Source organism: Dromiciops gliroides, chromosome 4, assembly GCF_019393635.1.
Source record: "Dromiciops gliroides isolate mDroGli1 chromosome 4, mDroGli1.pri, whole genome shotgun sequence".
NCBI lineage: Eukaryota > Metazoa > Chordata > Mammalia > Microbiotheria > Microbiotheriidae > Dromiciops > Dromiciops gliroides.
The window spans coordinates 146,363,979-146,377,299 of NC_057864.1; the positions used below are offsets into that span (position 1 = coordinate 146,363,979).

The following is a 13,321-nucleotide window of genomic DNA, read 5'->3' on the forward strand; positions in this document are numbered from 1 at the left end:
TATGTTTGAAGTGGTACAGAATCATTTGGGAGGGATGTGGATGGATGTGAACTGTAAGAAGGAAAATTTGTTACTGTAGCTTTAAGTAGAAGTATCCTTGCTGTGGATAACTGATTTTACACACCCAACAATGCCATCTATTTACTCAGAAAGGTAATGATTCACAGTTATATTTATTTATAGTCATGTCGGAACACTTATTTTGAGTCATTGCTTCTTATAAATCTCCTGAAAATTTCTGTTTCCAGGCAAGCTCAAGGTTTCAGGTAAATGGGATAGCTCAAATTGGATTTTTTAAACCTGTTCTACAAAAATATATTAGGTGTATAACTTACCCAGCCAGTTCACTGATCTATACCCCGTATCCCCTTCTTTTGTATCTCCCAACTCCAACATTGTAGGACATCATTTCCACAAATGTAATTTTCACATTTAACTTTTGTCAATAGAATTGACTTGCTGTCATTGAGATTTGAGGCACATACCTCTACAGTGTGATGCTCAAGCACCAAGGCAAATATGAGGGATGTAAGAACAGTTGTATTATATTGCACCTTATATAATAAAGCACTTTACAATCAGTTCAATAATTGTTTCACACAATGTCCTTATAAAGTAGTTCTCACACCTATTGCCTTCCTTGGATGCAGGTGATGAGATTAAGAGATTTAGGCTTGATGTAAGTTCTACAGATGATGAATTGATGGGGCAGGCATTCAAACCAAGAGTTCCTTGACTCTTCCTTATTTTATGCTTATTGTCCTGGATTATTTGATATTTTGTAGGGCGGGGGAATCATTCTTCAATAATTTATCATCTTAAGTATATATGCATAACGCCCTCATAAATGCATTCTCTATGTATCAATAAAGCAAGACTAAGCTGGACACCTCTCTTTTACTTGTTACAATATCATCCTGAAGGGGACACCACACTATGTTGGGTATTTTTTGTCCTTATGACTTGGCAATTACCTCAGTTTTCTTTGTTTAGTCACAGAAACATGGTAGATGGATATTTTAAACAGCCTGAGAAATTTTCTCAGCTTCCCAAATTCTGGAGGGAAGAGCTGCATAAATATATTGTATGGCAGAATTAATTAAAGATACCATTCTAAAAGCCCACTATGGGCTGTTATTTTCCTTCCCAATAGAGTTTATCCTGGTTTAGAATGACCAAGAGGACCAAGGATTTACGCAATGCACTCAGAGGCAACTGCAGTGACCTTTAAAGTCGACCATGGTCACTGCTGAATTTATAATGATAATAGGCATGGTTCCAGTTTTAAGGTCACAGTGTTCTAAATTGTGATGCATTACACAATGTACCTGTTCTAAATTGTAATGCATCACACAATGTACCTGGTTAGTAACAAGAGCAAAGGGGAATTTTAGATCATATAATGCAGGTAGGCACATCAATGAGGGGTATCCCAAACAAATTTAAGTACTTAAACCAAACTTTTTTTGACATTACCTATTTAAGAAAAAGGTGAGTGGTGAAACAGTGTAAAACTTCTGGGCAAAATGTGCTAATGTCTTGGACCATGGAGACTTCATGGTTAAAGTCTAAATTTCTGGTGTCCATGGGATTTACTATATTTTTAGTGCTTAACAGTTTTTTTTTAATTACATTGATACCATGGTGAAAACACTGTCATGTATGTTTTACAGAATCAGTAAGATAGAAGTGATCTTGAGAGATCAACTAATTCATTCAACTGCATATAATTCATTCCAGTTTACTTATTAAAAAGTTATTAAGCATAGCATCATCTTCAAGGATGAAGGACAGCACGTTAAGACTGCAACAACTTACTTATCTGCTATCATTTGGGAACCAACTGTTCCAGATAATTGGATTCACCAGATAACTTGTCCCTTTTAAGCAGCCAACTCCCCCTCAATCTTAAGAATTTTGCATTAAAACATTCTTTAAAATGTATTACTGGGGCGGCTAGGTGGCGCAGTGGATAAAGCACCGGCCCTGGATTCAGGAGTACCTGAGTTCAAATCCGGCCTCAGACACTTTACACTTACTAGCTGTGTGACCCCGGGCAAGTCACTTAACCCCCATTGCCCCGCAAAAAAAAAAAAAATGTATTACTTATTTGCTTTATTAAACAGAATTTAAACATCCCTTGATAACTAAGGGCCATCACTATGAACATTAATGTGTATTACACTCTAAAAGAGTGATGGATGCCTTCAACAGTTGAAGGGTGAAGAGCTGTTTAGCCACACATTAAATGACCCTAGACCTATACTATGGATTTCTACATTCTTACGTCTGTTATTTTAAAAATAGTTTTTCTGTGTCTTCTCTTGTTCTCAGTAGTCACTTCCTACCTTTTGTACTCTCTCCTTTCTTTTAATCTGCTCCAGGTGGAAGTTGTTAGAAGAATGACTAGGATAAGAGCAAATAGTCTATCACTGAGTGACCAAGGGACTTTCATATGAGTAAAGAACATAAAAGTTCACACATGGACTTTGTGACATTTATTTTTGTTATTTAGAGTTTTGTTTTGTTTGCTTCCTTCTGAGTTTTTGGCTGAGTTTCTGAAAGCTGATGTTGCCAGATAAGAAGAAAAATAGTATTGTACAAACCATTGAAGAAATAAGTAATGAACACCAAAACAACATTTTTGCTCTCAAGTTTACAATCTCATGCTTTCCTCCTCAAATGACAGAGGGGTGTGTGTGTCCAATTTTGACCCAAAAAAAAGTCCTTGGGAAATATGAACAAATCTCTGCAAGAGAAACCAAAATGTATTACATAGTAGTTTAGTTTCACTAAATATACAGTAGGCAGCTAAGGTTAATGACAATGCTTTTATTATCTCAGTTTTTTTTTAAATGTAACAAAAAAAATTTAATAAATTTACGGAGGGATATGTTTAGCAGATAAACACATTTTCTAACGTGAAGTCCAAAGTGATTATTTCACTTAAAGGTGGACATCAACATTTACAAATCTCTTCTTAGCATGAACATTCTACAGAAAAGTGAATCACAACACAAATTGAATATACTACACGATCACGAAATAATGTTCACAGAATTGTGAATTATGAACAATGAATTACTACTGGCTCCTTGGTATCAATTCCTATTAATGTAATTGTTTTTGGTAATCTGGGTGATCATAAGGGGTAAAAAAGGGTGATTTACATTTGCTGGTTTTCCCTTCACGTCAAGATCTGAAGGTCCAAAATATACTTGGTGTGGTCTTACTCATTTTCACAAAAGGCACATGAGGGTGGTATGTGGAAAGATGACCATCTCTGTTTTAGAGCAGAGTACTACTCCTTACCTTAGTTGTCCATCCAAAACAATCCTCTAAGGAGCCTACTAAATCATATCATTCTCAGGACAACTACTCAATCCTTTCTCCAATTATCCTCTCCTCAGAGAATTTGTCTTAAAACATTCTAAGGCATACTTCTTATTCAGAGATTTCCCCACGTACACCCAAAAGGGCATTTTCTTTCATTCCCAGACCATTTCCCCATAAGGTTCTGTCCTCTTTCCTCATCAGAGGTCCATTAGTTATACCATACCAGTCAATTCCCAAAACCATTTTTTTCCACAATTCTCCCATCTTTTCCTAAGGAAAAATGCCCTGTGACTAAAAAAAAAATCTTTAAGCAAAATATCTATCTTTTGGTCTGACTTTACTATGCCCTTCTTCAGAATCTACACCATCCCAAGGCCATGAAAAATTTTACACTTTTGTTTCCCATATGAGAGGGCAACAAATGGCAATCGGTGGGCACAATTCCATGGTTTCATCCTTCAGAATCCTATTAAAGCCTATAAACCAGTTCCATTCCTGACTCCATTTTCCAGCACCCCACCCCATTTCTCTATTTATATAAAGACAGTTAGAATTTTAATGATGACCAATGAAGTAAATGATTCATTGGAAAAGAAACCCCTTAAATTTCCACCTGAAAAAAAAAGTAATTTTGTTTTTCCCTCACTTTCTACATATGTAAAGAAAGAAATCACACCATAATTTTGAGAGAATTAATGAATGTGTTGAGAACATATGGAACATAAAGTACTTTATTAATGCCATTTTGATACACAGTCACCTTTGCAAGCTCTTTTCCTCCTTCTACTCCTCCTCTTCTTTCATCATATTTATAAACTCCCTTCTCTCTTGTACTAAAGCCAGACAGCTGTGGCTAACAAAAGCCATTTGCTGCATCTAATAAAATGTCAGTACACACCCAAGTGTCACTTATCACTACTTTGATTTATACTCTCCATCAGCACCAGCCTTCATTTTATGCCAATCAACGATGGACTGTCAAATATTCCATCCCCTTCATATACAAAATGTGTTTCTCCACTCTCTCAAGTTGTCACTTAGCCAATAACTTCCCTTGCATGGGGTCGTATCTCCTCTGCAAGGGCAAGGTGAATAGATAATGGAACACCAGGAAATATAATAAGCCTATGGGGGCAATGGGATTAGGTTTCAAGGAAATCTGACAAAAGTCTTTGGGCTTAAGCCTTGAACAAAAAATGCTGATGAAACTAGTTCACCAGGATAGGAATTGGCCACTGAAATTCTACCACAGATTCAACAGAACACCTTGGAGTCTATTTCTATTTGACAAATATTCCTATGACTAATAAAAGTGCTATGGAAACCAGAAGACCCCATTTTCAGAGACTGCCATGAAAGTGATCAGATGACAAGTGGGTTGGCTTATTGTTGCACATAATGTAACAGTATGTGTGTGTGTGTGTGTGTGTGTGTGTGTTTTAAATATAAGTTAGCCCTTTCATAAAGAGGCCAAATTGTAACAAATTGGCTTGAAGTGAGTCACCTAAAGTGCTAATTTTTTCTAACAGTCAAGTCTGTGATCATTCCAATATCAGCATCCCTCAATGACATATCATACAAAAAAAGATAAGAACTACTTACCCTGTCACTGAGCATTAGTTAGCCCACACAGTGCTGTTTATTTTTCCTACTTGAAATTTTTAGTATTTTCCTCTAGGCATCATTGAAAACTGCTAGTTTTATGGTTTCTACACAGAAGTGAAGAGAGCCCATAGAGATACAGTTAAAGTTTTCCCTGACATAAAAGACATTAAAGTGTAGCCACAGGCCATACCTTTTTGTTTATTCCATCTTATGAATTTTAAACACTTAACTGAATTAGTTTAACCAGACCTTTGTTTTATATTTTTCTTGGTTGAAAGTTCTGTGCTTTTAAAAAAATTTAAATGGCTGCAAATCACAAAAAAACCTTACAAAACTATCTTTAGCTATCTTCACTTCTATACAAATGACATTCTTCATTTCTTGGTCACAAAAAAGGGAAATTTTTTATAAATGTTTCAAACATTTCACAAAATACCACTGCAAGAGCAAAGTGTTTCTTGCAGCTCCAAATTTTCTCTAGTCGGTCCTAAATGTAATTCTATTTCATTCACTTATCAAATGCAGCAATTCTGAGTTACTTCTTATATAAAGAGAGAAAACAAAATTTATCTATAATTCTGCTCTAAGAAGTTCACTGAATTCTAGGGACCTAGCCTATATATACATTATATATTTCTATATACACAGGATATAAACATATTTATACTTTCTATGTACACATGTATTAGTTAAACATTCAGTATAAATAGTAGGTCTTAACTTAGATTCTACAAAAATAATCACTTTGGATGGGCACATGCAAACAGTACACAGGAACTTAATTATAAAACACATTGCTAAGCCTCTCTCTTAAATAGAAAGTTTTGCTATGAAGCTGCTAAATGATTCAAAAACAAACCTCAAATTTCCCAATTAAAAGTATAAAACCTGCTTCTGGCCAAGCATTGTTAACCTCTCCCCAGCGTCACTGTTTCCAGCATTGTTGTTCTCACCTAACTACAAAGCCCAGTCTTGTTTGTTACAGAATGTATTACAGGTGGAGATTCCCTCTCCTCAGATATTATATTTCCCAAGTGAGCCCATGGTTGCTTTTTTGTTTTGTTTTTAATACCTCAAATAATGGATATCTGTTTAAGTGGCATCGTCATCTTGGCTTTTACATTTTCATAAAAATGAACAAAGGTTTTTTCTATTTCTGACTTGCAGGGATGGTAGTGTGCTAGGACAAATGGGGTGAGGGACCCTACTTTTAATTGTTTGCTGAGCCATCAGAGTAAGTGGATGCCTGAGCTGTCACAAAAGGCTCATTCTGTTTCTGATCCTCCTTCAGGCCTGCGGCTTGGTCTGTGATGGAAGAGAATGAGAGCTGGTCGTGTTCCATGATGTGGACTTGATCTTCATCCTTATCCTTCTTCACGTAGAACATTTTTCTAAACTTTTTGAGCTCGTGGAGTTCACAGAAGGTTTCCAGAACGACCAGCATGGCAATGAGGCCCAACAACAGGTAACCTGGGAGAGAAACAGAGGGGCTCTAAGGGTAGCTGCTGTGGGTTTTGTTTTGTTTTGTTTTGTTTTGTTTGTGGGGCATTGAGGGTTAAGTGACTTGCCCAGGGTCACACAGCTAGTACGTGTCAAGTGTCTGAGGCCAGATTTGAACCCAGGTCCTCCTGAATCCAGGACCAGCAGCTAGGTGGCGCAGTGGATAAAGCACTGGCCCTGGATTCAGGAGGACCTGGGTTCAAATCTGGCCTCAGACACTTGACACTAGCTGTGTGACCCTGGGCAAGTCATTTAACCCTCATTGCCCCACTCCCCCAAAAAAATAATAACCTTACCCCTGCCTCCTTGCTCAAAAAACCCAAACCATATTGAAGGCCAAAATCCATGGCTTGAGGAGGGGAACATATTGGCAATATTTTCATTATTATAAAAGAAGCTTCATTACAAAGTGTTTACAAAACCTAATGCTATGAAGTCATGACTAAACTGGTTCCTAAAGGAGTGATGAAAGAATATGCTTCCCTGTCCTCTTCAAAGGGCTGCCACTGCATACATGGTCAGGATGAGCAGATGTGGTGGTTAGTTTTACTGAAATACTTTCTTTTAAAAATTTTCTATTATAAGGGATGATTCTCTGGGTAGGGGAGAGGAAGGTGGATATTTTCAGAAGTGAAGTGAATATGAAAACAAAAGATCAATAAAAATTAAAATTTCCTTTAAAATTTCAAGATCCAAAGTTCAAAGGAGTACTATTTTGAAGAGATTAAAAAAAAATCCGCTTAGCCTATTGAATGTTCAGCCATAGCTTCTCAGCTTATCTAATTAGTCTTTCCAAAGAAGCATATCTACCAATATTTATTTGATTATATGTCATCTAATAGAATGTAAGGCCCTTGAGGGAAAGAGCTATTTTTCCTTTTTCTTTGTAACCCCAGAACTTAGTAAAATGCCTGGTATATAGTAACTACTTCATAAATGCCTTGTTGATAATAAGAATTATTCACATGAGACCATGATAGGGCTCTTTATTCCTGATTTAAAAACAGAAACATTTTAAAGGAAATTTAAAGCAGCACATGAAAGCCCTGTAAATCCTTTACCTAGCTGTTTTTAGACAATTGGATGCTCTTGTAAGGTACTGAATCTTTGATCCATATTTTCCCTATGGAACAGAGGTTTCATACTAAAAAATATGGTTTAAACCAATGGAAAATTTCTTCAAGACTTATGCTAGAAATGAAATAGGTCTCTCTGTAACTATTGATATTTCCACATAATCTACCAACAGGCCTACATTTTTCCATAAGTTCATGATAATACTTTTGGCACATCACTGTTCAATTTGGCAACTGAACAATTAATTAACCCAGCTCATTATACTTAAACTATAGGGGAAAGAAAACATCTAAATGAGCACAGCAATGCTCCACACCTCCCCCCTCAAAAAAAGGGAGGGGTGGAGTTGGAGGGATGAGGCAAGGGCATAATCTTCAAAGACTAAAATAAAATTCATTTTCAATAGTCAAATTCATCACTAAAGTTAGAAGAATCAGAAGGAAATAATAATCCCAAACCCCCCCCCCAATTTTTTCCTCTGATTATTCCCTTTTAAAATTCTAAGACTTGAAAACTATTTTCAGACAGGCCCTGAGGTAGATGAGCTAGCCTTTGTGGTAACCTGGGAATAAATAAGCATTGAACACGAATAGAATGGGAATGTTGCATTTGCCTTTATCAAATAATATTTCCCCTAAAGACTTCAATGGAAGCAGAGAATTTCATGGCTTCCTCTTCTGGTGACACAGTTTGGCTGTCTCAACCAAAATCTTCACTCCAAATTCTGTTCACAATGTGCAGGGGCTGCGTGGGGGCTCCTTTCAGAAATAGCAGTGATGTGAGCATACAATAACAGAGCAAATAACATATGCTAGGCTGTGTCCAAAGGCAATATTACTTAAGACACATCTACGCCCAGCCACAGTCCGGTTGAGTGCCAACACATGCCTATCTACCCTTTGTTTTTCCCTTCCTAATTCACCCTTCACATGTAAACAAACACCAGCCCTGAGTACAATATAATATGTTCAAGTCTCTAACCTGTTCTCAAACCTCCCAGAACACACTTAACTTCTTGGCAATGAGCTCAAAGCAAAATATTTCCATCAAGTGTTGAAATGGAACCTCAGATCTAAACACAATAATAATAATATCTAGCTAACATTTATAGAGCACCTACTATGTGCCAGATACCATGCTAACCACTTTACAAATATCTCACTTGATCTTCAATGACCTCAATTCTACAGTTGAGGAAAGCAGATTAAGTGACTCATCCAGAGTCACACATCTAATGTGTCTGAAGCCAGATTTGAACTTGGATTTTCCTTACTCCAAGCCTGGAGCTCTATCTACTGTGCCACCTAGCTGCCTCATTTTCCATTACAATATTTAATAGAAAAATGAGGATATTTGGATGGAATGAGTTAAAGGAGAAAAGCTTCCCAACTTAAAAAAAAAAAAGATCTGATACCTATGACTGTGACTGAATGTATTTTAAATTATAAATTTCTGATCATTGAAATTTCAGGTCCCTAGAGGCAATACTTTGTCAGAGACTTTTTGTCTTTAGGAGTTTCTATATCAGCAAAGCAAGCATAATGATACTTACCCATTCTCTTCTTCAGAAAGAGCTGCTATTTGGATAAATCAGATATACATGTGAGTGAGGGTGTCCTGGGTATATTAAAATACATGACTAGCATTTATAGACTCCAGTGTAAGTTTTATGAAGTTAAGATTACTTTAGAAAATGATGGTATTTCAGTAAGCAGTTCGGTTTTTGCTCTACTGTTTAGATATGATGGAAAGGTACCATATTTGGTACTGGTATAAATATGTCTATTTTTATCACCCAGAAAACATTCATCAGCATGGGTGTATGCCCTTAATTCAGGAAGACGTAGATTCAAATTCTGACTTACTGCCTGAGTGACCTTGAACAAGTTATCTGTTTTCTCTGAGATTCAGTTTCCCATTTGGACTGTCTACTTTCAGATCCTGCCTCTGACATATACTGACCTTGGACTTAATGATCTCTCAGTGTTCCACTAATGAATAATTAATACAAAATATAAACATTATTAGGATGGTAAGAATTGTAAACGGATCCTTAACTTTGAATAAGGATGACAGTTTGTTTTGGCCTAATGAATTCACCAGAGATGGTGGGAAACTGGAATAGCACTGGGAAGGAAGAGAGAGGTAGGTCCTGGACAACTCTAAAAATGATCAAACCTTTGAATAGCAGTCAACCATATCCAAGATACTTACATGTGATACCTATCTTATATAGCTCCCTGAATTTCTGATTGTAGCCTTCTCCAGGAACATAATCTCCCAGGCCAATGGTGCTCAAGGAAATGAAGCAAAAATAAAAGGATTCCAAAAAGTTCCAGTCATCTTCCAAGATGGAAAACACTGCTGCCGGGATGAAGAAGAAGCAGGATACAGTCACGAACCCAAGAAGGACAGCGTGAATGATGGCGACCACCTGTTTGGAGAATCCCCAGCGGATGTGGAAGTAGAGCACAGGCCTCCGAGTGACGTGAACAGTGATACGCTGGACCACTGCTGTCAGGAACAGGAGGGTGAAGGGGATGCCAATGACCGAATAGATGATGCAGAAGGCCTTACCTCCATCTGATAAAGGCACTGTGTGCCCATAACCTGGAGGAATACAAAGGAAACTAAGATCAGAAGAAGAAAGAACATAAAATGTATTGATGATATAGATGAGATCATTCTGAAGGGGGGGAGCAGAAATCATATTACTGGGAACGTGAATCTGCAAAGATAAAATTCAGGAGAGGGTGTCCCAGGCCCTGGTAAGTTCACTGCACCCTATGTAGACCTACTAATCACTTAAACCTCTTTAGAGATAATTTGGTTTTGAAACCAAAGGAAATTTGAGATAAAGGTTCTGTTAACTGTTCCAGTAAATATGTTCATTCATCAACATTTACTGCTGTCAGGTCTTCTAACTGGACAAGAAAATCAACCCTGGGACAAACTACCTGGGCTGTGTGTTCTGGTAGAGAGAGATTTGCTCCCAATAGGGATGGTCATAGCAATCTGTAAGACCAGCACAGGAAGTTTTCTGCACTAGGGTTGACTTGCATATCCACCTCACTTCTAAAATAGCTTTTATGTAGTGCCTCAGGCACTTTGTATTCCTTACCTCGTCTAAGTCTTATAAAATCCTGTGAGGTTGGTATAAATATTATTCTCATTTTGTACACCAAGAAACTAAGGCACAAAGTGATTAAATGATTCTCCAAAAGTTAGAAAGCCAGTAAATATTGGAGGCAAGTTTCCAACCTAGTTTTCTCCTAATATCAAAGCTAACAGTTTTTCCACTGTGTCATGTTGCCTAATTTCAGGTGATATCCACAGTTTCCCAAAGTCAAACCATTTATTCAATATTCCAACTGAATTAAATACCAAATGAAAGTAGGTAATACTTAGCAAGTTATTGACTTACCCGTTTGAAAGTCACAAAACACTGAAAGCGCCTTTACATACACTTAATTTTACATACACTTTTCTCAATGAAAATTCTTTGAGGTTGTTAATATAAGTACAACCCTCATACTTCAAAAGGTCCATGGCTTCATTACTTAGGGTGGTATTCGCTACTGATTCAGATTACTGTGCCCTCTCCTTCTCCCTCCTCCAGCCAAAAAAAAAATTATATGATAAACCAACATTCTTTCCACTGATAAGGCCTTCTAAACTTCCACGTCAATTCCACCCATCACACTAACCTTGTTAGGCCAAACTTGATTGACATTCCACTGTTAATATCTTCAAGAACCCAGAGACACATCCATAACATTATGAGGCACAGGGGAAGGACTTTAGTGGAGGAATGAAAGTATGATCATTTTGAATTCAGATCCTGCCTCAGACAGTTACTAGCTATGTGACCCTGGGGAAAAGCCCTTAACCTCTGTCTGGCTCAGTTTTCTCATCTCTAAAAGGGAGATAATTAATAGCACCAACCTCCCAGGGTTGTTGTGAGGCTCCGATGAGATCCTGTACCCTCTACAACTATACTCTCCTGGGAAATTTAAGCCTCTCAGTTCTAGAATTCCTACCCTAGAATGGACCAGGCCATTCTAATTGGAGAGTAAGTCCCATAGATCACTTCATCTAGGCAGCCCCAGGCATGTTTCATATTCCTGCCCTTTCAAATTACCTACCATCTTATTTGTACACATCTGATGTTACTGAGTTATTTACATGCTGTCTCCCCAAACAGAATATAAACCGAGTGAGGGCAGAGACTTTTTTTGCCCTCCTTATATTCCTGACACTTATCACATTGCCTAGAACCTAGTAAGTATTTAATAAATGCTTACTTATTGACTGATGCCGACCATTTATTTTCTTGCCTTCTACTATGAGGTAGACAGCACAAGAAAAATCATTTCCCATTTGCACTGAAGTAAACTGAGGCTCAGGGAAATTAAATGGCATGACCAAGGTTGTGCTAGGATTTGAACCCTGACCTTCTGATTCCTAACCCAGTGTACTTTCTACTACTTCATGCTGCTTCTGTTCTCTGGGCTTGTTTTGTGCTCTCAAATGCCAGCAAATTAGGATCATTATTTTTTACTAAATCTTATTTCATTCAAATTTAATATTCAAATAAAATGAAATCAAATTTCAAGAAATAATAAGTCTATAGAGCATACATCTATTTTTACAAGATTGTGGAACTATAGTTTTTTGGGTTTTTTTTTCTTAGCTATAATGCATTTAATTAACTTTTAAAAATGAATGACATGGGGCAGCTAGGGGGTGCAGTGGATAAAGCACCAACCCTGGATTCAGGAGGACCTAAGTTCAAATCTGGTCTCAGACACTTGATAGCCACTAGCTGTGTGACCCTGAACCTCATTGCCCCGCCCCCCCAAAAAAGCAAAAAACAAAAATGGATGAATGAAATCATTTAAGCTTTTACTATGTAGGTAGGTGTGGCACAGTAGACCAAGTGTTGGGCCCAGAGTCAGGAAGATTCATCTTCCTGAGTTCAAATCTGGCCTCATATACTTACTAGTGTGATTCTGGATAAGTTTACCAAGTTTACCTCAGTTTTCTCATCTGTAAAATGAGCTAGAGAAGGAAATGACAAACTACTCCAGTATCTTTGCCAAGAAAACCCCAAATGGGGAGACAAAGAGTAAGACATGACTGAAAAATGACAAAGCAACAATTACAACAACAAAAACCTAACTTCATCATATATACTAAGAGTGTTTTCCAGCAACAGATTAAAAAGCAGCAGTCTGCAGATCTTAGTGAGAACCTTTTCCTTCTCTTGGGGTCTATATAAACAATTTTAGTTAATGGAAAACAAAATGCAAAATTTACATCTCATCTGAATTTGCTGCAAATTTAAAGTGCAAGCATATTGGAAGAATCATCCTATGCGATGAATCTACAGCAATTTCTTCATATTAGACAACTTAATGCATCAGATGGAAATCTTCAGGCTTGCTTGAATTTTAATGAAGTAATGAATAATTTATCCAAGTTCAATCAATGAACCCCTAGATAAATCATGCTGCAGAGTTCTTCTCTCTCTCTCTCTCTCTCTCTCTCTCTCTCTCTCTCTCTCTCTCTCTCTCTCTCTCTTTCTCCCTTAAAATTTATAATCTTGTTGGAAGTGATTACCAAGCATGAAGACTTTTAAATAACACAATAAAATTTTATTTGGTGACCTTTAACTTTTGATCCCAGTGTTCACATAATTTTTGGTCTAACAAGTTGGTCCTGAAAAAAAAGTCCTGGAAAATGATTTTTTAAAATATCCATATAACCCTGCCCATTACTACACTAGATCCTCAGTGGAAAG

At 37.2% G+C, this 13,321-nt stretch overlaps 1 protein-coding gene across 2 annotated transcripts in view; it reads right to left on the reverse strand.

Annotated features, from left to right (window-relative positions):
• Positions 1–2,812: 2,812 nt before the first annotated feature.
• KCNK1 (potassium two pore domain channel subfamily K member 1) overlaps positions 2,813–13,321 on the reverse strand; it is a 58,968-nt gene continuing 48,459 nt past the window's right edge. Inside the window, exons 2-4 of one of the 2 annotated variants that reach the window (XM_044000083.1) lie at positions 9,733–10,128; positions 9,071–9,095; positions 6,214–6,411 (exon numbers count right to left, since the gene is read on the reverse strand). In XM_044000083.1, the coding sequence (XP_043856018.1) occupies positions 6,357–6,411; positions 9,071–9,095; positions 9,733–10,128 (476 nt within the window). In that variant the 3' untranslated portion in view covers positions 6,214–6,356. Of the gene's footprint in view, positions 6,412–9,070; positions 9,096–9,732; positions 10,129–13,321 lie in introns of both variants that reach the window. The other variant, XM_044000082.1, reaches the window with a different exon arrangement.